Source organism: Microchirus variegatus, assembly GCF_963457635.1.
Source record: "Microchirus variegatus genome assembly, chromosome: 10".
Classification (NCBI taxonomy): domain Eukaryota; kingdom Metazoa; phylum Chordata; class Actinopteri; order Pleuronectiformes; family Soleidae; genus Microchirus; species Microchirus variegatus.
The window spans coordinates 17,213,236-17,238,983 of NC_139811.1; the positions used below are offsets into that span (position 1 = coordinate 17,213,236).

General features: G+C 40.8%; 2 protein-coding genes across 3 annotated transcripts; one reads left to right on the plus strand and one right to left on the minus strand.

The window, feature by feature from the left end:
• On the minus strand, nucleotides 1-25,485 carry tbcd (tubulin folding cofactor D). Of its 2 annotated transcripts, none has more exons than XM_083896624.1 (39): nucleotides 25,174-25,485; nucleotides 24,225-24,275; nucleotides 24,030-24,127; nucleotides 23,812-23,913; nucleotides 23,571-23,717; nucleotides 23,099-23,154; nucleotides 22,665-22,797; nucleotides 21,856-21,901; nucleotides 21,140-21,272; nucleotides 20,774-20,916; nucleotides 20,627-20,687; nucleotides 20,426-20,500; nucleotides 20,203-20,297; nucleotides 15,847-16,003; nucleotides 12,965-13,022; nucleotides 12,839-12,868; nucleotides 12,486-12,571; nucleotides 11,773-11,853; nucleotides 11,608-11,681; nucleotides 11,195-11,312; nucleotides 9,938-9,998; nucleotides 9,815-9,837; nucleotides 9,679-9,710; nucleotides 9,487-9,549; nucleotides 9,332-9,408; nucleotides 9,130-9,211; nucleotides 8,909-9,027; nucleotides 8,593-8,681; nucleotides 7,857-7,997; nucleotides 7,055-7,138; nucleotides 6,625-6,783; nucleotides 5,629-5,767; nucleotides 1,670-1,791; nucleotides 1,503-1,580; nucleotides 1,324-1,410; nucleotides 1,149-1,236; nucleotides 443-552; nucleotides 245-329; nucleotides 1-131 (listed from the first exon to the last, which is right to left on the minus strand). In XM_083896624.1, the coding sequence occupies exons 1-39, from the start codon at nucleotides 25,337-25,339 to the stop codon at nucleotides 111-113; spliced, it is 3,570 nt and encodes a 1,189-aa protein (XP_083752750.1). In that variant the 5' UTR covers nucleotides 25,340-25,485; the 3' UTR covers nucleotides 1-110. The 2 variants fall into 2 exon arrangements, with proteins under 2 accessions (XP_083752750.1, XP_083752751.1); XM_083896625.1 differs by having other exon boundaries at nucleotides 400-552.
• znf750 (zinc finger protein 750) lies at nucleotides 16,520-19,812 on the plus strand (the record flags this gene model as incomplete). The annotated part of the gene is made up of 3 exons (XM_083896400.1): nucleotides 16,520-16,635; nucleotides 17,894-19,150; nucleotides 19,278-19,812. Exons 2-3 carry the CDS (start codon nucleotides 17,901-17,903, stop codon nucleotides 19,810-19,812), a joined length of 1,785 nt encoding a protein of 594 aa, XP_083752526.1. The 5' UTR covers nucleotides 16,520-16,635; nucleotides 17,894-17,900.
• Nucleotides 25,486-25,748: the final 263 nt, after the last annotated feature.

Sequence of the window (25,748 nt, forward strand, 5' to 3'; positions counted from 1 at the left end):
TGTTTTTGTGGCTTTATTGTCACATAAAACTTACGTACATTATTACATTATTCTGGGTCCATTCCTAATTTTCTCCGGCTACGTGTTTTCCTGCTGAATTTCACAGGCACTCAGGGACCAGGGACAGGATTCTGCTGACAAAGACAGTAGTTGGGCTCAAGAACAAGGAACAAATGTTTATGGAAAAGCATCTACTTACAGAAATCTGGTCAAACACAAGTTTTAATATCATTTTTTAAGTTACCTTGGCAACTACCCGTGGCCTGGAGATTCCAAACCAGTCACACAGCTGATTCCTGTGAGCCCGTACTGTGTCGAGGTCTTCCCCCCTGAAACAGACACCCAGCATGTCACACACACACACACACACTGTATAATGAGCTGAATTCATGTGCTTACATGAAAGACTATTTTAAATACGTCGTCCAGTTTCACCACTAACCAGTCAGTATCACCCAGCAGGGTCAACACATCGTCCAGCACCTCTGGATCGACGACATCGTCGTAGGTCAGCAGCATCTCATACAATTGACTCGATGCGGTCCGTCTTACCTAGAGTTGTCAGAGAGGAAGAGTTCATCGTCTTTGTTTATCATCATCCAATCGTTTTTGCCCAAAACCACAAATGTCAACCTCAATCAATCCAGTATGACTGAGTTACTTGCATGGCTGAGAGATTATATGAACTATTAAAAAATAACGATACATGTATTCACGTAGAACCTTTTTAAACACAAGTTTACAAAGTGATTTGACAAACACAGCAAAAAACAGGACACAACGGGGGAGAAACAAAACCAAGACGACAATGTCACGCAAACGCAAGTTAGAGCAAATGAAGGCATTAAATTAATAAAAGTAGTAAAAGCAATAAAATACAACATAACAATAGGTTAATAATGACATGAAACTGTTTACTTGATGAATGTACTTTCTTTTAAAATAACATTTTTTTCCCATTTTTGTTGAGTTTGTATCTACATATTTCAGAAATAGACTTGTATGTGGATGAGTTGTTTATACATGGTTTATTTGTCGATTGCAGACCTTAAATTGGACCCATGGGGGAAGAAATCAAGTATTTTTTTCATTCTAAAACACAGTTCATACACGTGTTAATGTGAGCAGCCATTATCATGTGAACGTACCACAGGGAAGAAATGGCAGAGTAGCATCAGCAGCTGGGACAGAACCTTCTTCCTCACATCACCCTGGAACTGCATCAGACCACAGAAGCTGGGGGGAAACACGAGTACGAGCACAATCACCACCAGCAACAGTTCATTCATTCATTTGGCTACTGTGTATAATGTTGAGACTTACATGGCTACACAGGCATTCAGCTTTGAGACATCTTTGGATTTCCTGAGCTCTTTGCAAAGATTCAAGATATCCACACAGAACTGATGACTAAAAAAAAAAAAAAACAAGAACAGAAAAATGTTAGTTCTCAGATGGCATGCAATCTTTTTTTTTTTTTTTTTAAAGAATGTTTTACTTACTTCTCTTGTGTGTTGAAGATTTCAAAGCAGCCGTTTGTGAGCAATAGATTGAGCATCTTAAGAAAAGGAATATTTACCCTAGGAAAAAAAATGAATGGAAGAGGATTTATAAAAACGACACAACATTTTTTTTTTTTAAATTTGCAGTAATATAAAATGGTGTTTACCTGTCATTGTGGAGATTGTCTCTGAAGATGGAGAGCAAAGTATCTCCAAACTGTGTCAGAGCCACATTGTCGTCTTGGATCCCTTTCAGGTAGTTGAGCAATGACTGGGAGGAAAAATTTACCTGAACAGAGACAGAGGAGAACAGCAGAAAGTTAAGTTATATCACTAGCACGTTGTAAAATGTGTACTCATGGCTTTTTAATGTGAAACCGAGGAAGGCCTTGGAAAGACAAACATGCTGCAGAAAAGACCAAAAGAGTCAAACCCTGACTACGTGCTGAACAAACAAAGCTACTGTACATGGAAATGATTTATTGAACAGCAGACGAGAAAATTGTATTTAAAGAATAAACATGACGCGCATGAACGCTGTGAAATATGTGTTTGTCGACCTGAGACAGTTTTTTTTTTTTCAGAGCTGATGTGAATACTGTCTCTCTCTCTCTACATTTATGCCGGCCGTCAGTGCAATTCCTGGAAAGTTGGTGGACGCTCTGTCTCTCTCTCTCTCTCTGGCCTGTGGTGTGAGAACGGTAATCTTGGCCTACGTATTGATGCGAGTCTCGGCTCAGTTTCCTTAACGCAACCCTGTGCAAACATACCAGGCCTCCCCCGTCTCTGAGGATGAATCTGTGGCAAAGAAAGGCCCTGAAGAGCAGGAGGTAAAATCATGACGAGAGCCAGATCGTCTCCGAGGGAATATGTTTACAGCCTCCGTTGGCAGACGAGTTCAACTTAACTGGCCTCGCGGCTGCTATTACGTGCGTTGAAAGTTAAAAATAACCTAACATTACAAATCTTTATGGGAAAATCTTTTTTAAATGAGTGCTTTTTTTATAAGTTAAGTCACACAAGAGGAGGAGGGAGAACTTGATCAACACTAGTTTGAGGCCCCAGCTGAGTGACGGTGAGAGAAAGGTCAGGAGTGGAAAGCAGAAAACATGTTTTTTTTAAGACGTGATTCAGCTCTGCATCGTCAATTCTCTGAATCTGAGCTGACGGAAAGTCTCGCTGGTACCACGAGGGACACGTTTGTTTCCATTTTCTCTGGATGAATCCGGTTTGATGCTTGGTGCTCAAGTGGCTGCAAACTGGCAAAGGTTGCAAGAGTCAGTGAATCATAGTCAACAGCCTGATCACTGAAAGTCAGGCTTCCACAAAGGCTGAGTGCACAAGAATTAACAAATGGCTCCCTCTGCTGGTATAAAGTCATCCTTAATACCAGCTCAGCAGGACGACCAGCTATGTGCAGCCCCAATAAATAGTCAATTAATTGGAAATCAAACAATCAAACATCTTTACTTTGAGTAATTTAACAAAATAATCATTGACCATTGAGGAATTATAAGTATTTTATACATAATTGTCCATTTTCAGGGGCTAAAAAGTAGTTTTGTGGCCATTATTGGCCTCACTATTCCCTGTGAGAACAAGCAGAGAAAGGTCTGCAGCTGACTGCTGAAGTGTTGAATTTGCATTTGGTGGCTTTTCACTGAATTGTTCAACATGAGGTACAAAGATATGTCAATGCATGTGAAGGTGGCTGACATTCAACTGAGAAAACAAACTAATCCTATCATAGAGACAGCAAAAACATTAGAAGGGGCCAAAACAACAATTTAGTTCATTCTCAAAAAGATGAAGGAATCCACGGGTGAACTCAGAAACACAAAAAGACCTGGAAAACCCCCTTTACAGCAGTCTACAATCAAGAGATTATTTACAACAAGGTGCAAACTACTGATAACACTCAAGAACAGGAAGGCTAGGTTAGAAAATATCTATCTTGCAAGAAATTTGCAAGAAAATATCTTGAAAAATGCCTGTAGAGTTCTGGAAAAGGTTTTCTGGACAGATGAAACAAAGATGCACTTGATGATGTGTGTATATGATCCAAAGCATATACACACGTCATCAGTCAAACATGGAGGAGGCTGTGTCACATCATGGGTATGTATGTCTGCCAGTGGACCAGGCTCACTTGTGTTTATTGATGATGTGACTGCTGATGCAGGATTATAATCCTCTCTGCCCAGATTCAGCTAAATGCTGCAAAACTGATAGGACGGCATTTCACATTACAGGTGCATAATGACCCAAAACATGAGGAATAATAAAGGAAACTAAGTTTTTTGTGATGTCCATAGGTTTCAGACTTCAGTCAGTCATTGACTGCAAAGAATGTTCTACCAAGTATTAAAAGAAGCCTTTAATTTATCATGATTTGAGTTTGTCCCATTATTTCTGAGACCCTGAAAATGAACAATAACGTACAAAAATGCTAAAAATTCCTCAACGGTTAATGCAATTCTCTTGTTCAATCCCTCAAATTAAAGCAGAGAGTCCACACTTTAATCACTTTGATTGCTTGTTCCATTTCAAATTCATTGTGGGAGTGCACAGAGGCAAAATGACGACATGTGTGTCTTTGGAACCAACTGTAGAAGGTACAGGCAGGTCCACAAATATTGGGACATACAGTATAGAAAGTATTGTAATTCCTACACTGTTCACTTGATTTGGATGTAAATACCCTCAAATTAAAGCTGAACGTGTGCAGTTATAGCAGATCTTGTTCATTTCATTTCAAATCAAAAGTGGTGTATAGAGCCAAACATAAGAGAATTGTGTCGATGTCCCAATATTTATGAACCTTACTGTAATAGTGCTGTATAATAACATCATCTAACTGTGTTTCACAGCAGCAGCAGCAACTAGTTACACCATCCTTGAGGACAAGCGACATGTCTATTATAATTATGATTTCATTAACCTATTTGTTTATTTCAATGTGAACAACAATGATAAAGTGCGTATATTTGTCTGTGTCAAACAAAACAGAATGTCTTAATGGTCGTTGAGGCTGGTTAACTTGAAATTGAATATGCTACCCAAGTCTGTTTGTATAAGTATATAATCGCTTTAATCACCTCCATCTTAAACCTACATGTATATACAGCAGTTCGAATGGAAAAACTACACATTTCACATTTTGAAGCAGAAGCTAAATATACAAACAAAGAAGAACGACATAAGATGAGCCACAAGGTGGGCTTCACTACTCTCTCTATCACATAACGCAACTCCTGGTTCAATCCCTGGTCATCTCCCGCCTCTACTACTGCAACTCGCTATTGGCGGGACTCCCTGCCTCTGCGACTAAACCATTGCAACGTATCGAGAACGCTGCAGTGCGCCTCGTTTTCAATCTACCCAAATTCTCCCACGTGACCCCCCTCCTCCGTGACCTCCACTGGCTTCCTGTTGCGGCCCGCATTAGATTTAAGACCATGGTGCTGGCCTTCAAAGCCATCAACCCAACTGCACCAGTCTACCTCCAAACACTGATCAGACCACACACCCCAGCTCGAGCACTTCGCTCTACTACCTCAGTCGGCCGTCTGGTACCGCCATCCCTGAGAGCAAACAAAGGCAGCTCAACGAAGTCCCGACTCTTTTCTGCTCTGGCACCTCAGTGGTGGAACGAAACTTCCAACCAACGTCAGGACAGCAGAATCGCTCGCCATCTTTCGCAAAAGACTCAAGACTCACTTGTTCAGACTTCACCTCGACCCTACATAGCACTAACCTAAAGTACTAATAGGTTCCTACCTTCAGCACTTGTATCATAGCACTTATGGAAAGTTCCTTTCTTGTGACAAATGTACTTATTGTAAGTCGCTTTGGACAAAAGTGTCTGCCAAATGCCCTAAATGTAAATGTAAATTGCAGTTTAAGGTGGGGGGAAAATGTTAAGACCATGATTCCAAATTGGTGTTTTGTTAATGGTTTTTCTAATGTGAGTCTCAATTTGTCTATTGCTATTTAACTGGGTTGATCTCTCGTGACTAATAAGGCTACATTTATTCACTGAACCGGTTTGTCCCTCGGTGTGTCCCCCAAGTGTAACAAATCATGCTCTCATTCGACTAAGTCACTCCCTTCATAGATGACCTACCGTAGACTCAGTGATCCCTCCCACAGACACGGTGAGCCCCAGCAGGGTGTGGTAGTGATACTGCTTCAGTCCCAGCAGCTGACTGATATAGTGGAATGACTGGGATGAAGCGTTCCAGTTCAGACTGGTTATCGTCTCACTGAAAGACATGACAACATTTTAAATTATCTTACGTTTACCTGGCTCCACATCAAGCTGATATGTTAAATGTTATGTACAGTGTTGAGCAAAAAAAAAAAGGGAGGCTTTTATTCATAATGTGAATAAAACATCCATGTAAAACTATCATCTGCAACAAGAAGAACATGGAGTTTCATCACAGAGGAGAAAAGAGACTCTGACACAGTCTAAATCCACCGAAAATACAACTGTGGTAAAATGTCAGAGTCGCTTGGAGCATGCAATCTGATATACATATTAACAGTACTGAACTTTATTTATACAGCACTTATTGTACTTAACAAAGTTACAAAGTGCTTAACAAGAGAATTAAAGTGCAAATAAAGTGCTCAATAATACGTAAAACCAAGGTAGTATGTTGACTAAAATGACATGGCCACAGAGAGAAACATGCAGAATGAATGAAAACAAATAAAAAACTGAAATAAAACCAATAAAATGAAATATGTATCAGAAAAACATAAAGTACAGTGATTTAAAGTGAGTTAGGGCATTTAGAAGAAGTGATTTAAAAGAAGCTTGGGATGTGATGTGTTTAAAATAAACGTGAAGAGAATTACAAAGGCTCAATCTCCTTTCATCACATACTGGGAACTGGGAATAGCCAAAAAGGATCCATTAGCTGATCTCAGTGGCTGGACGAGCACATACACGCTAAACGACAGCTCAGCTAATGCAGAACATAGTTGGAGCAATGGTGCCGTTTTAAATGTTTGAGATGATAACAGATTTTGATTTAAAGACGAGTCAAACAGAAAAGCTGACAGTTCAAATCACTGCAGCTACTAGAGTAAGTGAAAAGCAGGAGTTACTCACACAGGAAAAATGACCAAGACCTCCTCCCGGTGGGGGATATGTGGAACTGCAGGCTCTGTGCTATGGAGGAGGCGCAAGAAGATGTTGCCGGCGTGAGCTCTGGATCGGTCGATCTTCTCGGCTGCCTGCTTGGCCAGGCCACACATCATAGACCCAACCCTGCATCATACGTAAGAGGATGGGAGAGAAAAAAACTTGACTTAACTAAACTTCACACAACTTCCAAACCAAGTTCTGTGCTGTAATGATTCAGACTGGACTGATTTAGTGGTGAAGTACAGACATTGACTTCGTCTGACACCAAATAAATAATGTCTGGTCAGCAGCTGGTGACGTCATTCTGAGTTTCTCGAGGTGCATATTAAAGGTTCATAAAAACAGATGAGCAAAGAGCTGATGTCAGTCAAGATTTTTTAAGATTTCTACTCACTGATCTGGAAAAAGGATCTCTGGAGCGGTGCTGGCCACCAGCAGTGTCACATCCATCAGACTGGTCATTGCTGCTTCCCTCACCCTGGTGACAAAAGTCAGTGGAGACTTAATTTAACTCTACTTTACACTCACTGACCAGATCACCATGGCCTCAAGAATCTATAAAAACAATAAAGTCATAAAAATTATGCTTTTGGTTCTCGTGTAGCACGCACGTACAGGGAAACTAGATTTTGCAGGTTTCTACAACTTTTACAGCTTTGTGGCTGCAGGGCATAATTTGTTTATGTGACATGTAAATCACAAGCATTCATTCAAACGTCACGCCCTGAAACAGGTGCACAGGCAACAAGAGGAACCTCCGACTGTTGGCCTGTTGGCAAACTTGAGGGAAAAGGAAATTAAAGATTGTTTATGTTGTGATTAATGATACATAATAAATAATGTACTCATGTATGGGTGTGGCAGGAATGATAAGGATGTGCAAACAATGAGGAAAAAAAGAAATAAAGAATGAAGGAAAGGAAAAAGATTGCATTGCTTGACAACAAGAAAGAAAGTGCCCATCCCTTGCTATGAGGACAAGTGACAAGCCTGGTGGCATTCCAGGCGAGTAACTAAGCATGGCCCAAGGCTACTACTGAGGGAGGCATTTGTGTCATCTACATGTCCTTAAGTGGAGGGGCTGAAAATCTCCAGAGGCCTCAGGCAGTGGAATGATCTTCATGCCTTTGGCAAATTTATGGTCTAAGTTTAATCATCAGTGTGTGTGTGTGTATGTATATCTTCTGTTTACTCACAAAGCGCCTATGTCCCCTCTGCTGTCCGTCGTGTAGTCATTGATGTTTTTGAGCAGCGTGTCATACACTCCGGCTACATTTTCACCACAAAGAGCAGAGTCTGGGGAACCGTGGGCGCAAACACCAACCGTCACGCACACTCTGATGGAGAGTGAAAAGGTAAAGGTTAAAATAGTGGGGGTAAGAAAAATACTCATAGGACATCACATGAACACTGTAGAAAACATAACATTTTAGAGGAATTACATAAAAATAGAAATAGATGACCAAAGTGACCAACACGTCATTCTGGTCCTGCAGGTATCGTCACTCGAGTGTTTATTTTACGGACTACACGACTATGTTGTTAAGCTAGCAGACAGGCAGGACAAAAGACTGAGGAGAGACAGAGGGGCCTTTGTAACCAAAGCCCAAACCATTCACAAATAACAGAAATACAAATAAAGAAAAATAATAGAGACAGAAGGTGCTGTAATAGGGGGTCAATAAGAAGCAGAACTCCGCCAAGGCAGCTCAGCCGCCCACAAAATAGCGATAAAAATAGTGATAGGGTCTACGGCTCATGCCCAATTTTAAATCAAATGTAATCACTTGTTCCTGGTGCCATTGCGGACAATTTCATCCAAATCCATCCGCGGCTTTTCGAGTTTTGTTGCTAACAGACAGACAGACAAACAAACAAACTCCGGCGAAAACATATATCTCCTGGCGGAGGTCAATAAGTAAGAATACTGACTGAGAAATTGCCTTGACAGCATCTCTCCTCGCCTCTGTAAAACTCGACTCCAGGGTCATGGTGCACATCCGCTGAAGGCCTTCCAAGATCTGTGAAGAAAACACCGTCAGAGTCTGGTTTGAGGACATTAAATTCCTGGAGACTCACTCTTAACTTAACCGTAACTACTACTGGTCTAACCCAACCCCTAAACCTAACCTCATCCTAACCATACAACACGTCTTTGCCTTAAAATGTACCCATAATGTGACTGCGTGAACAGATGTAGGTTTCAGGAAAAGGTTTTAGGAAAATGTACACATGACTTCAAACACACCTGTTCCAGTTTACCACTGATGATAAATCTTGGCAGACACCCGAGGGCAAGGGCGGATCCACAACGGATGAGCATCTGTGGACTCTTGAGTCCGGCGATGTATCGCAATACCAGGGCATCTACACATACACACAAACACACAGATACACATAGCGTGCACAGGTTATTCTCACACTAAGACAGAAAGAGTATCACACATGGGTTTAGAGAATTCAATCTACCTTGGATTTGTGGGTCAGCCTCTCCTGACTCCATCTGGTAGTATTCTTCACACAAGGCAGACAAGGCTGCTATCACAGCATTCTGCAGTGACGGTAAACCAACAGTCTTGAATTGTGAATTAAATCATTTAACTGTCAAGTGAAACGTGGAAAAATGAAATTTGGCAAATAAAAAACAAAACAAGACAAAACAAAAGCTGACCATCATGCTGTCCTTCACTCCAGAAGAAACCAGATGAAGCGTTTGTATGGTGTCATCGATGAACTGCTGCCACTCAGCTGAAACACAGCATCACAACATTAGACATGTGTGGGTGTCCATACCGACTCTTAATTGTGTAAAGATAATGAACTTACTGATAAGTGGGTCATTCTTAAAAGGCATTTTGGATAAGGACAGCTTTTCTATTAGGCTGCACACTGCAGAAAAAAAAAAAAAATCACAGTCATACAAGTTGTCCTCCACTGTGTAGTAGAAATTAAGTCAAGTCCTTAGACTTAGAAATTAGAAACTATTAAATTTGTGTTAGTGTTTACTTATACTCTTACCTGCTGGTCTCATTAACTCTCCACCAAAACCCCTGGAGGAAAAAGAGCATGATTTTAACATGAATCCAAAATGACACTTTGTTTTTTTTGTTGTTTTAACTACTAATAAAATAATCCACTAAAATAATAAACGTACCTGTATTGTTTTCTGCTGTGTAGCTAAACAACAACAAAAAAGAAGCAACAGAAGTCATTCTAACAATGAATTCTATCTGACACATTTCTTTTTTCTTTTTTTTGCACCTTGCTGTACTCTTACCTTTTGGTGAATGTTTTTTAATGCATCGACGCATTCTGAGGAAATCATGTCCACCACAGTCCTGCGGGAAAAATACAGAGAGAAGATGCATATGTTACCATTGTATTGCATTTTGTTATTTTAAGTTGCCAAGTTTTCACTTTCTGGCAAAAGAAAGAAATTTCACATTACACCATACTTTATGAGAATGTCAATATTAAAGGGATCATATTATACCCTATATCTCCAAGTTAAACTAGTTCCCTAGTGTCCTAATGAACATGTCTGTGACATGCTTTGGTCAAAATAACATAAGAATGAAGCACCACAGCAGTTCAATCACCCTGCCAAAACAGCCCTGTTCAGAACGCTCTGTTCGGTAGTATCTATTTAGGTCCATCTTAAAAAAAAGTAAAACAAAACTTAAGGGACAGGAAATGACATCAGCCACAGAGGCTACTGGGAGCTAACAGCAGTTAGCATTTGGAAAAGTGATCATTTGCAGACTCGAGCAGGCACAATATCATCATATATAACATGTATCCACGACAGATAAATCCTCTGAGGCTGGAAGTTTGTGTAGGACTATGTGCTGCACTGTGGAGCCATGAATAGAACTTTTCATGGACTTCCGGTTTTCGGATACCGTTGCCCTCGCCATTACTCTTGCGTGTTTTACGGACAAAGCGGAGCTCCACAAGACAACAATTCCAGGAATTTATCGCATTGTGACGTCCCAATTAGCGCGGAAGTCAACATTGTGTGTTTTCATCTCCTGTGCTTAGACTGAGGAGGACCACAAAAACATGAGTCATCTTTTTTCACTTTGCAGACTGATAGGACCTGCAGTGTCCCAAATAAAAAGGATTTAAATGATTAAAAAGTTGATTTTGCATAATATGTACCCTTTTAATGTAGAATATGTCACGAATGTGGACCAAGAACTAAAAACCTCCTGTAAGAGTATTAAATATTCTTCACTCGAAAAAAACATTTATACCCCCTGCACAAATAAAACAGCCACTATCTCAATTCATCGGACAGTAGCAGGTGCTGCTGCTGCTGCAACACAGAGAAATATGTTGTTGTTCTTTTACCCAAATTAAAGGAAATGCCTCTGAAAAAGGATAAACAAGCATCTGGGTTTTAATATCCCTGGGTATTTATCATTTGGACACTAGATGTCCATCAGTGACTAAAATGAATACATGAGAAGCACAAAATGGAGCTGAGACTGAGCATCCACCCACGAGCTTAGTGATTTACAGAAGAGTCTACCTGTTGGTCTCAAGGCCCAGTTTGTAAAGAGCATGTGTGATCTCAGCACACGCCAGAATAGCTCCATGGCGACCATGGAGTTCAATGCCCACAGCCATGGTCAACAGCTTTGGCAGAACTGAAACAAACAAGGAGATATAATGTTTATTTTTTATCAAATTACGAAAATGCAAAGTGAGCTAACAGAAAAAAAAATGTAAATCAAACCAGCAAACATGTTTATACATCTAACTCTATTACATCTAACTCTAACCTTCTGTTTGCATTTGTTTCACTCCATTTTTCACTGTGTGTATTCATGACAAGTAATTACAGGCTTCAGTTGGTTACAAAACGAGGTATGCTTCATGAGCATTTTACTTTTGTCGAGAGCGCTGCTTCGGCTGGGGAACAGGTGAGGTGACATTGTTTACCTGTTGTTGCCATATAATCAGGCGCTTGAGGCGTCAAGTGGTGAAGAGCTTTACTCGCGAGCTCCCGGATCACGCTGCAAAATGCATAAAAAGATAAAAAAACAAAAAGGTGAATATTGTTTTAGTCCTATGTACTGGAATCATGAGGGCTAAACAAGTACTTACCCGTCCCAGTGGTTGATCTTCATGGCTAATAAATGGTCTATCATAGCGTTGGTGTACTCTGGGAAACTGGCTATGTAAACACTGTGAGAACAACAACAGAATCAGAGTGAATGCAGCTTCAGACACATCTCTTATCAGTGGGAAAATAAACAATTCCATCCAGCTCTTACCACTCTAGTGTATGTTCAGCGCAGATCTGCATTCAAACATACCCTGAGGGAAGCATCTTTATCCATTTTCACTACTTGAATATTTGTTTTTATGCATTTCTGCCAGAGGGGAAAATGCTTGAAAGGTTTGAAGCTCAATAATGATGGACTTCATATGCATGTCACATATATGCAAAGCAAAGTGTACTGCTGTTCATAAACAACGTAAAACATTAGCAACGCCTATAATGAGTGACATATTAAGGTATTTATGACCTATTGTTGACTGATTTTGTACCACAATCAAAGAATAAAACTGAACAAAGGTGTTCATGTTTTGTGGTATTCCTTGAAATGGTTGCAAATTCTTCAATTTATATTTAAATGAAGTTTGGTCGGTGAGAATCAGAGGAAGAAAAGTTCAATTAAAATAAAAAAAATAAAAACTAATTGTCAACGGAGTCAGGGAGGAATGTGTAGAAACTGTTCTAAGCAACTGCAACTGTGACAGCTAAGGTCAAACTCTTAAACACGGGCCCTGCGAGTCCAGTCAGACTTTCTTACCTGATGTTCAGGTAGCAGTTGTTGAGATTTCCAACAGCATAGTAATCTGCTGCAGTTAAAATGTCAATGCCATGAGGAAAAGTTCCCTGTCGAGACACAAACCAGCAGAAATAAGCGCTTATGTTTTCAGTGCATTGCATACAAATGGTCTAAAATGTTCAAAACTCCAAAGCAAACGATGGGCAGCCTCTGATTTGGCTCCAAATTCAACTCATGAGCTCACTCTTCCTAAGTCTTCGCTTCACAAGATTTCACTATCAAGGCAAGTTTGAGCAAGACCTGTGTTTTGACAGCAAATTAAATTGGAATCACAGTATTTCTCTAAGTCATAATGTAGAAGCACAGTCACAAACCTGTCTGCCAACATTCTCCTGGAAGGCAGCCTGGGACAAAAATGGGAAAGTAAAGTTAAATACTTGTGTCATTAAACGGTACATATTTAATACAAAGATAGGGAGGAGATCGACCAGAGAACTTACGGAAGCAGCTCTGCGGCAGTTAACGTTTCTGTCAAACACGGCCGTGATCAGCAAAGCTCTGCAGAGAGAGACACACAAAGTGTTGATTATAAAAGATTTCATGAAAAAAAAAAGATGTTAACACCAAATGCAAATGAAGAAGGCCATTTGTTAACACTGAAATGTTTTTACACTTCTTTAACTTGAATACTTCAGTTCAAAAGGACAGAAAAGTGAGAGACAAGCAAGTGAGCGTAAAAAAAACCAGGATTAATTGATCCAACAATGTTCTGTTTGCTTTTAATTACTTCAATATTTATATGAAACAATATCAATATTTGTCTGCCAAGCACTCAAGGCCATTGTGTGTCCTCCGTTTATGCAAATGTTTTTACAGTTTGGTAAAAGTGGCAGATATTCCCACAAAGGGATTATAACCATCTCAGTAGGTCCAAAACACTGCATAAAAAATATGTCTTATGTGAATTAGCAAGTTATTCCTTTGTTAAGAATCACTGACTCAAGATGTTTTCGTGACGTCTGGGTTACATCATCAACAAAACTGTTTCCCAGCAGCGATGCGTAAATGCAACCACAACATGATTAACAATGATTATATTCGCATTTGATTAATCTGTCGAATATCTTCTTGATTAACTGAGTAATTGTTTGGTCCCCAAAATGTTGATCGGTGCGTTTACCAAACCTTGGTGATGTTCTCAAAACCAGAATGAATCAGTTGCAATGATTTCTTGTTATATGGAGCAAGAAAATCAGAAAATATTCACATTTAAGATGCTGACACTACAGGGAGCTTGTTTTAAATATTCATAATAATCAATTCATTATTGATTATGGATTAATCATTGTAACACTAATTAACAGTGACCCTGCCACAATATTTTCTTTGTTTTTTTATCTCAAAATCCTTGCTTCTTTACACCGTTAGAAGTTCTAGGTGAGGTTGATTCGAATGTCAGTTAGTGACGGTAAAAATGTCCGACCTAAACATCAAAATATCCATCTGCCACTAACTGCTGCTCGCTTTGTTTGCTCACTGTCCATGTTCTGTGTTTCCTAACAGAAAGATTCAAGCCTGCAGCTTTAATAACCGGCCCATTTTGCCTTCAGTTACTGCCCTTAGCCTGAGGGCTTGAAAAAAAAAAAAAAAAAAAGCGTGCAATTAATATTAACATTACACTCTGCATCCCAGTATCTGCAACTGTGGAAGTAGAGACACTACTGTGTGTCTGTATGTGCCCCCGAGTCACTTAGTCCCACATTCCCAAAAAAAAAAAAAGTGATGTTTTTTTTGTGTCATCAAACTGTGATGAATAGAGCAGGAACCAGCTTGTCTGACTGTTGCTGCCAAACGGCGACCGAAACCTACAGCAACAGGCGAAACCTGGCAATCCTGCAGGCTAGGAAAAGGGAGGGTGTTGTCGCGACTGCTGATCATAATGGCAGCAGGGGTTCGAACTGACTCTGCAGAGCTGGTCTGCACAGTCAAAGGCCACAGGTCCATACATGCACGCCGAGAGCGAGGAGGTAAACCGTTACTATTGACAAAGACGCCGCGTACGTGACTGGATGACGTTGCAACGTAGCTTCTCCAGCATCGAGATCGATGACTTTCAGTCAAAACCCAGAGTCATCGACTTGAGATTTGCATGAGATTATCTGTACACACATATACACCCATTGACTTTAATCTCATAATACATCAGCCTTATGTCTGAATAAGCATCCTGGTCATTTCAGTAAATGACTCATTGTGTCTGAGTAAAGACATCAAAAAGCAGAGGACTGCACTTTTTACGTGTTGCATTTTATTTCTCATTCATGTAGAATTATGTTTTTAATAGTATAATTCCATGCAGCCAAGAAAGTTATTATTTCATTGTCTTTTTTACAATACTGCATAATCTGTGCCTATGCAGCTGCCACTATGATAATACAATTAAATTCAATGAAAATATGTTTATTTTTTATTTGAAACAAAGTATATAATGTACACAATTGTCCATAATGTAAAAAACAAACAACAGACAAATCCCAAAATGTCCTCAAGGCTCCTAACTGATGTTTCAAAACTGAACTGGTTTCACTAATGACTTTCCCAATAGCAGTGATCGTGGAAGAATTTCAGGATGCAGGGTTCTATGAAATTGAGGAGTGTCTCATTATTGTGTCATACGGGGAAGCAACAGGGACTTATTTATACAAAAGTGCCAGTGGCACTGAGCCACAAAATGCACATATACACTGGCAGCAGTGCAATGTTCATAGAGACCGAACATTATAGTGATTATATTCCAAAAACATATGATGATCACCTATAGCGTATAGCAATAGTATGTGTATTCAATTAAAATTGTATTTCAATCGTGCTGGTTACATGAGGACTTCTAGTAGAGAAACACTGGTTTCAGGCAGTAAGTAATGGCTTAGAGAAAAAACCTTCTCAACTGTTTTGAGAAAGATTTCCCTGTTTCTATTTGACCTTGTCAGAAAGGGGATGGGACTTAGATATTGAGGGGGGTAGTCATGCCATTGTGCTGATGTCAAACAGCTGATGCACAGGGTGTAAGCAGGAGCAGTGGACAGCACACATCTGTGCCCCTGGAGCAATGCAGGTTCCTTGCTAAGGGCCACCTTAGCCCTTTACCGCTGTGTCCTGAGATTTAACCCTCCAGTTACAACCCCATTTCTGTTCCACTTACAAGATTCCCTATTTGGCACACACACGATTCCCTTTCAAATCACTTAAACCAGTGGGTTCTCAAAGTGGAGTCTGGCATTTCCTTTGAAACCCCTGACATTAGGAGATTATTTGTTGTGTTGTTGGTTTGGATTTCTTGACACCTACGCATATAACCGTTGCAGGGTGGAAGAGGAGTTACCTGGCAATCTGAGTGACGAAAGGCTGGAGCTCTGTGGGCTCGTAAGCCCTGGCAAATGACCAGCACACATAGCAGGCAGCGTCTCGCACAGTGGATCCAACACTGCATGCTCCCCTCTTTTCATCATAGATCAGTGACTTGATGATGAGTGGCACAACTGCAAGTGATGAAAAAGAGAAAAAAGATGCACGCTATAAAGTCTGTAAAGCTGTGGAAAGATACTGCAGAATTTGGAGAATTTATATAGATTTAACTAAAAGCAAAACCAGAAGGGTTATGTACAAAGAAACTATCAAATTGCGAGTACATCTATATTAGGAAAACAGAGAAAAACATGTTTGACAGTTTCACCTGCTGCACATGTAAAAATGCTACTGAACTTTGTTTTACGTAAATGAGCATGTTCCTTCCAGGATCTGCCGAGTGAGACCCGTGCGGTCATTTCCCCAAAAAAAGAGAGACGGAGGAGGAAGTAGAATCAGCGCCCACCTGACCTCATCATGTAAATCATCCCTCGAGGCTTGACTAATATCAAGTACATCAATGTTGCCCGAGGGCCCTGCTGTTTGGGCTGAAGCCCCACCCACTGAGACAACACCTCAGAAAAAGGAACTCACCACACAACTACCATCACCAAATGCAGCACACACATGCACCTTCACACACACGCTCACAAACACGCACTGAAGTGAATGTCCTGACGAGATCATAACACTGGCTGTGGACGGCGGACTGGCTCTCTGCAGAACACATACTCGGGAGAGAACACTGTTCCTACAACAAGAGAAGGTAATCTAATTTCTTAATTATCGTTTACTTACTAATTAAGTATTTTTGGAAAAAAGCCGTTGTTCTATTAAGGGGTTTATATTTGTATGTTGCACCTGTTGCCAGTAGATTATAATTAGCATCGCCTTGCACTGCGGACCTTTTAAAAACTGTTCAAAAATAGTTAAACAGATTTGTTTTTGAAGATATTTAAACTGAGTTCAAAGCATCCAACCATATGTTCTTTATAAAGAATCCAATCGTATATGTTTTATAAGGTCAAAAGAAAAAACAGCCAATATAATATCACGTTAAAAAAGAGATTTAACTTCATGCGAAAGGGTGTGGTGTTGTGTGCTTCTACAGTTGGACAGAAACTTGAGTGACAACTTCTTGCGACAGCGCATGACAAGCAGGTTCCTCCGAGCGACACCCAGTAACACTTGACTCACAGCTTTAGGTGATGTTTCATTTCAAAGGCGGACCTGAAGTGTTTCGGATGCCAACTACTACACCTGTTTTAGCTGGTTGCTACATAACCAGGAATAAAATTATTAAAGATTTATTCTAGTCTTCTTATTTCTAGTGAGCTCATCAAATGATGAATGGGAGCCGAGTACATCCCGCAGGTGTAGTCATGGGAAGCAGGTGGCTGGTAGTTCCCACGCCGACAGCAGATATTAGTAAGGTTGAGAGATAATTCATGTCTCTGCATGCCCTCCAGGGCTGTGTTAGTAAGTGTCTAGTCTGCTTAACAACTGCCGACATAGTGCCTTAGCAACTCCCTAACTGTACAGGACACATGAGTGGAGGATAATCATAAAGATAGCCAGATGAGTGCACATGAGAAGCGTTTGCAGGCTGCTGTCAATCAACCACAGAGCCACAGAAAGGTGCATTAGACATGTATGCAAAACTGCAGGTGCCTTTTTGCATTCAAGAGATAGATTTCCATTTTTAACAATTCTCTGCTTGGTGTCCAAACCAGCGCAAAGTAACAGTTGCAGGAATACATTAGCCTGAGGGCGCAGTGTTTAGTGCAGATAGAGATTTTCTGACCAGGCAACTTAAAAAAAACTGGAGACAATCTTAAGAACCGCTCTCCGCCTGAACCAGTCAAACAACTTTATGAGCCTCATTACTCAGTGACAATCTGGAACAAAAGCTGCAATGATTCACCAGTGGCTCCTATATGCTTAAGTGTCATGTTCCCCAACAGAAAGAGGGAATAAATCTAAAAACTGCTGCTTTTTTTTTCCTTTCAAAAAACGTGGATTAGAATCAAGATGGAGACTGTTCAGGAACGCAAGCCAAAAAGGCCACACTACATTCCACGACCACCGGGCAAGCCCTTCAAGTACCAGTGTTTCCAGTGTCCTTTCACCTGCAATGAAAAGTCCCATCTTTTCAACCACATGAAATACAACTTGTGTAAAAACTCGATCTCGCTGATGTCACAGAAAACTGGGCAAACAGCTCGACAGGCCAAAACTGTGGCAAAGGGAGTCCCCATCATATCCAAGGATTGCGCAAGCCCAGCGCAGGCAGCTTTGAACGACAGCCTTGAGAAACAAGGCGCTGAGGAGAGCAAAGCGGAGAGCAGCGAAAATACAGAAGAAATAGACGTGGGGTGTGACAGTCCGGTGAATAAGGACAGTCGGAATGTGACAACACCAAATACATGTACAGAGAGTGAGAATAGAGACAGTGATGAATCCAAGTCTCTGCCACGCCCATCTGCCTTCTCCCCTGTTACACCCAACCGTGATGGAACAGATGCCTTCCAGTCACCTGTGCAGCAATCAGAGGATTCACAGTCCCCAACTCCAACTTTTAACCATCCAAGTTTCCAATGGGGCACAATTCCATCATCCATCCCCTTAAAACCACTACCCCCTCCCATGGTTCCTGAATACCCAACTTATCTCCTGCCAGACCGGTCCCTGTACCCACCCTACTACTTTGCAGGAAATCACCACACAAACGAGCCAAATGCTTCTTCTTTTCAGCCAGAGTTTCTGGACCCCCAAAGGCCTGTGATGCCACAACCAATTGCCCCCCCTCACACTTCCCTCTTTCCAACATACGCATACAGATACTGCCACCCTCTTCACCCGCCCACCCCTCTGCATTATGCCCTGTATAGACCACATGAACTCCCCATGCCAATTACAGGACCCAGATATATTCCTCTGGAGTTGTATGACCCAAGTTTTAGGTCCAAGGATTATGATTTATATCTGCATTCAGGACCGAGGCACAACGGCTTCAACACATCCGCACAAGAGCAGAGCAACCATGGACAGAGTGGAGACAAAGCAACCAGACAAAGCCCTAAAGAGGGATGTTCAGCTTTGGGCTCCCCTGACAGACCGAGCCATGCACACACCATCCAGAGAGGGACAGAGGCACCGAACTATACCAGCATGGGTGTGACACAAACAACCCCCCAACAAGGACACACAGCTACTGACTTAAGACAAGATGAGTCTGCAGAGAATTTGCCACATTTAAGTAACCAGCATGTGGACAGAAGGTAAGCTAATATTTTTATGCATCCAGAAACATATCCTTCTTTCTAAACTCAACTGTGTTGCATTATATAATATTTGCAATCATGGTAGTTTGCTGATAAAATGTTTGTTTTGGCCTGTCCTTTTCAGGTCATCAGAGAGTAGCAGTTATTCGTCCATGTCTGTCTCAGAGCCATGTCCTGAAACTATGTCGGAACAAGACGATGAGGACGGCAGAGTAGATCCGGCTCCCCTCAATCTCTCAACAAGAAAACAGGATAAAGAAAATAGCTCAACTGACCACAGACTGAGGTGTTCAGACACACTAAAGAGGGAGGTGTTGCCTCTGAACCTCAGTCTTCGACCGTCTTACAGCAGCCCTGACGACCAGCTGAGGCCAGAGAATGAGCTGGATGAAGAGCCGTGTGACCAGAGGCAGACTGCAGCACTGGCACTGTGTCAGCTTGCAACTGCGGGCTCTGCTATCTCATCGTGTGACTTCAGCACTGCAGTCGTGCCCTCAAATGACTGCACAGATGCTCGAAGCCAGAGCTCTCCTGATGACACGAAGCATAAGGCAGCAGGCGTTAAAAGAGCAAACAGGGGTGAGTCTGAAAACCACTGCCATAAACCAAATAAGCAAGCAAGAGCTCCACGACGGGTTCTGAGGAGGAGGCCTCGCTGATGCTGACAAAGTATCTCTCACCTGGACAAATATAAGCCTCAGCATATTGAATATCAATATTAAAAAGTATGAATAAAGCACTGAAAGATTTGACCTAGAAGCAACATATCGACACAACTGCCACAAGAACAACTACTGAAAAACTGAAAATGTTGTCACACGTATATGTACATTATGTTTTGTTACACTTGATTTAAAGAGGTGAAAAGCATTTTTTTTTCTTTTTAAAGGGTTCTTTTTATTTAAATGTGTACACTTTTGTAATGTAAATGTTTACACTGTGAGATGTCTTAATGCACTGTAAATGTAAAACTGTAATAATAATAAAGAAATAACAAAAACAGCCTTGCGTAAAACAGACCATGTATCTTCTAACATGTGAACACATACCATCTGTCAATCTGGAAGGCAACAGCAGGCCTCGCCTACCAAGTTCTGCCAAGGCCAGGCAGCCTCCATGCCAAGCATTGTCGGTTTCCTGGAAGCTGGAAGACAAATTATATGTGTTTCTAGAATATTGAGCTGCTTGAAATGGAGGAAAAAAAAGGCAACTAATGATAAAAGCACTGCGTTGCTGATGCCGAGAGCTAATACACCCAAGGCGTGAACCTACCTCAAGCAGTCCAGCAGTGATCCAACTACCTCATCTGCCAATTCTTTGGGAAGCCTCCCAGTCACCCTTCCAATGCTGAAGGGGTAAATAAAATAGATTCCTTGGAAGTGTTTTTGACATGAATAATTCCAAAGACAAGTTGCAACAAGGACAACATGTTATCAGCTCCTGTAAATTTGCCATTTTAGGACACATTGTTACCCTTTTGCTGCAGACCAGCGCACCACTGTTTCCTTGTCTTTCAGTCCCACCAGCAGATGCTCTGTAAAATAGGAAGCAAATACGATTTACTGAGCATGACATAATGCAACCTTTTATTTTAAAAACTGAGTGGAAGTGAGACCTCACCAATAACAGTCTCTACTTCTTCAGGTATGTCAAAGTCCTCCTCCAGTTCCTGTGTGTCTACATGAGGAGTCGCAGCATCAGATGTTACAGCAGATTGGGACATGGAAAGGTTTGCGGCCAGGGAGCGGCTGCCTCTCTGGTACCTGAAAAACATGGAATATTTAAAACGCTTTATGTCCTCAAAGTGCCTGCACAAGGAAACAACATGTATTGTGAAACATTAATCACCATGAAAAAGCAGCTAGGAACACAACAAAGAATGGGTAGACACAAACACTGACTTTATACATTAAATATGTTCAGATGCAACAAGGCTAGGTTTTAGAGAATCACACATTCAATGTATTTAATGGTTTTATGACTCACCTCCAAGCAGCCAAACGTGGCTTCAGAAAAGTGAGGCCAAGTCTCTGCATTAGTTTGACACTGAACTTCCTCAAAATGGCCTCGCTGCTCTCTAATAGATGTTTCTGCTCCAGGCATTGCAGAACTGTAGGAGCTGGGAAACCAACAAAGACACAATTAATGCTTAATGTTGTAATACTATAATGTAAATACAGACATAATTTGGGCAGCTAATAGAGTACATTATACACTTACTTACAGTATATACTGAGATAACGACACACACACATTTCTGAAGATCTGTCTTGCAGCTAAGTCTTTTAGATGTAGATTTAAATATTTACATAAAGAAATTAACAAGCCTCGGGAACAAAAAAAAAAACAACAGACCAGTGCATTTCATGTCATGTGATCCACTTCAAACTAAGACAAACACTAACACACTCCTCCAATGAGGTTATGTTTTCACCGGAGTTTGTTTGTCTGTCTGTCTCATTCAAACTCACTATGATGCCACAAAGCTGAAGTTCACATATGACGAATATGATATGGACAAAACAAGGCACTTCTTTGCCAAAAATGTGTTCCTATTATATATTAATATTGGAATTATTATTTAGGCTGTGCTGATCGCTCAGTTGTCTTTCGGAAAAGCCTGCGAGACCAACTGGTTGTGGTCTGGTAATGGCAAAAGTTCACTATATACAGTCAGTAAACAGACAAACACAGGAACCTACCATACTGCAGGAGGTCATCTCGTTTTCCATGTTTAAAAAGCTTTGCCTAGGGGACACAAAAAATGACCAAGTCAATCTTCTACTGTAAATACATAAGATAACATATGGAATGGCATCAGTTCTCCAGAGTTCTCCATAGTTCACAGCAGTACTATACATCCTGCCAATAGTAAGTCATATCTGGTTGTTTAGGTCCATATAATTCAGATATTGTTTCCAATGGTTTATCCTCCATCTCCACACAAACAAGTAAACATAAAGGCTGAACAGTGAGCAGACCCTAAGCATAATAGAAGATGTGTTCAGATTGATTTCAAGTACTTTCAAGTTATTTCTCAACATGTTATACAGGTTTATATGCTGCTGATAGTTCTGTAATGTACTTTCTTGCGGGGGAGGGGGGGCAACTCATCACCTCATCTCAGCTGACAGGGAGTGAGTTAAAAAAAAAAAACATTCATTAACAAGAGTGGCAGTGGCAACAGGTGTAATTGGAGGGTGCTTTTCATTGGAATGAAGTACCCACAACCCAGTTCTCATTTGCTGATGAACCGTTTACCTCGAAGCTATGGATTAAACTGAGATAAGCCACTTCAAGCAGGCGATTTCACACACGCAACAGGTGCATCATACACCTGCCAGAATAGCATTGAGTGTTGGGTGGAACATACCAATCATGTCAGCTCTTGTAAACAACCCACTGCAGGTTGAAATAGCACCGTGCACAAATCATACACTAGCTTAAAACAAACATGCAGGCAAGCGTGCAATGCAAAACAAACTGTGTATGATCTTAAGTGCGTGTTTACCAGAGACTGCAGGGCACCATCCAGCACCCTAACATCCGTCAGTGACTGATAACCCGTCTGGGAAATAATGCCGAGGCTCCAGTCCAAAAAATCTCCGAGGCACTTCTGTTTCACATCAGGGCGTGTCATGAACCTGTTTAGTCATGTACAATAAGACAAGAAAGAAATACAAGTTTTAATCTGGATAAACACAAGCAGACACCAGTAATTATAAGCAAAACACTGCCCTCTATTGGGTATAATAATAATCGCAGTTTAACAACTTCTCATGGTTGCTATAAGTTAATGTATACTAATTCAAATATAAAACTCTTTCAACATCACACATTTTAGACAACGTGTCTGTTGTGTGTATGTGAATATATGATAATATAACAGGTTTTTTTTTTTTACCGATCACAAAAATGAATATAATTTCCTGTTTTTGTACTTACTTTGATACCAGTACGGCTGCAGCATCCCTGGGTTTGCCGCTGACGACTAGATAAGACTGCAAACAAGCAAATCACTTGTTATTCATACTAAATAAAAACATTAATAACACAACGCCATGTTCATGTCACAACATTTTAGTTCAGGTGTTAAAAATCCCACTAGTTTCTGTAGTTTTAAGTTTCAGAGTAGTTTTTTTTTTACTGTTATTACTGACACAACAGCAACAGATGCTTTGGTATAAGTTACTTTCTGTCAAACCTTTTCCAACAATGCTGCTATTGAACACTGAGGCATTTAAACAATATAAACAATATGTTTTTGTGATAACGGCTCTCTGAGCATGAACAGACAAACTCCTCTTAAGGGCTGTCACTTTTTACAAAAGTCAAATTCCACCAAATATTATCTGTGACACATTATCATTCTGCCTCGTCTTACTTCACTTTGTTCACACGAATACAAAAAACTTGCCTTTGCAATTTTTAAGATGCGGTCCATAGTGGACTCTCTCGCGCTGCCTCGATCTGACTCCAGGTGGCCATCCAGACGAGAGAGGTCAAAGGGTATGAGGCAGGTCATGGACAGCCACAACAACAGAATGTAGCGAGTTTCCCAAGTCTGCAATAAATAGATAGTAAAGAAAATGTTAACTGAAAAGATAATACATAACATATACATAAGAGGAGGTAAGTAGTAGTAAAGTCAGTTTCACCTCAGTGTCTGTAGAGTCCTGTCTGGACAGTAGGTCCAGAACTGGCTGGAGATCAGCTACCTCATGAGGCAACTGATTCATGAAGATTTTATAGCCTCTTACCTAGACAGAAAATAAGAAGAATATTTTGACACCCTGGAGCCTGTATCACCAAAAAGGAAATCTGCAACTGTCTGCAAGAGCGATGTGTTTTTCTTTGCTTTTGTTTTTTTACTGACCTTAGAGATGATGTAGAGAAACCTGAAGCTCAAGTGAACCAGTGAAGAAGGAGACTGTTCATTCTTTACAAAGTCTAGCATCATGTTTACCATCCATTCTGATACCAAAACAGAAGGTGGAGGCATTTTATTAAAAAAATATATTCTCCAAAATTACATGTAGAGAACTGACACAGATCATTTTTTGTCATGTACCTAGATGTGGGTCCAGCAGATGAGGCTGATCTTGGTATCTGTTCATTATCACTGTGGGGAGAAAATGCAAAGAAAAAATAAGGGACTGTAAGCAAATTGAAAACCAAAAAACATACACTCAAGGTACCCAAGGTAATGCAATTCCATGTTTAAAAAGCTTTGCCTAGGGGACATCTTATACTGTAAACACATAGGATAACAGTAATATACGGAATGGCATCACAAAGTTGAAAAAGTCAGTATTAGCAAATAAAAACTACAATGCTAGGTTTGACAGAAAAGGAGATAATATCCAGTGAGCAGCATCTGTTTTGTTGATGCCAGGCATCAGAGGAGAATGACCAGACTGGATCGTGATGTCACACATAAGAGTCTGAACTCCCATTTTGAAGCCTCCAGAATCTTGATTTGGCTAGAAGTTCAGAGGCATCACCTGTAGTCCACTAGTGTCAATCACACTAGGGTCCACTCATATTCATGTGCTGTACTTTATCATCTATTTTCCCTGAAATGGAAACATTTTACAACATCTACATTATGTGTCTACACAGTAGCTTGCATTGTTGCCTACTGAGGGCCTTCCTGTTTGCATGTTTTCACTGTTAACTGGATACTCTAAACATGACTGTGGGTGTGAGAGTGAAAGATTGTTGGACTATACTGATATAATACTGATAGGAAGTAAGCTCATTATCCCATAGACTCCATGCTATTCATATATCCATGCTATGGATCAAGAGTAAAACAAAGACATTCTTGCAATAATAATGGGAGAAGGAAACCATATCTGAACACACAACATGTCAAATCTTGAAGAATTGTGCTTCGATTGCCTGCAGCACCAGAGGATATCGCACTGGTGGCCACTTCATGTGTACCTAACACTTATAGGTGAGTCTGCAGTAAAAGCATTGATTTGTTTTAGGAGTTCTGTTGATGGAAGTCTCACCCAGAAACCTCTGTTCGGCGGATTCTCTGGCTTCCATGCCCTCGTGGACCTCCGGCAGACTAGCGATGAGAGTTCGGGTCTCGTCGCTCTCACTGAAGCTGTCGAAGACACATGCTGCAAGAGTCACGTCGGACTCTCCTCCGTCCCCGTTGTCCGGTGAGGCCATTTCTAAAATCGCGAGAAAAGTCCTTGTAGATGAGTAACCTTAGTGTCTGATGTTACAGCGCAGGCACCAGCTAGCTAGCTAACCATAGCAAAGAGATGGGTGTGGGTAAGAATTAGTCCGGGAAACCGTGGTGTGACACGTTTATATGGTGTATAGAATCTTAACTTTATTATTATTATTTTTAACTCGCTTGAAATAAAATTAATTCCACAAAACAAAACCTTGGTTCCGTACTATTACGTTCCTCTGTTGTGATGCCGCCGCAACAATGTATCTGCGACTCTGCGTACTTCCACACCCCGCCCCAGTACGGAAAGCGAGAAGTGCCTAAAAAGGAGTGATGACTTAAAAGTCAGTTAGACGCTCGGTTCGAAATGAAGCAGATCGCCGTTATCATGTACATTTTTGT

Coding starts and splice junctions, on each gene's coding strand:
- tbcd (XM_083896624.1), bottom strand. CDS start 25,339: ATGGCCTCACCGGACAACGGGGACGGAGGAGAGTCCGACGTGACTCTT. Junction 23,914..24,029: donor TTCTCTACATCATCTCTAAG/GTCAGTAAAAAA, acceptor TTTTCTGTCTAG/GTAAGAGGCTATAAAATCTT. Junction 9,711..9,814: donor CACAGCAGAAAACAATACAG/GTACGTTTATTA, acceptor TTTTTCCTCCAG/GGGTTTTGGTGGAGAGTTAA.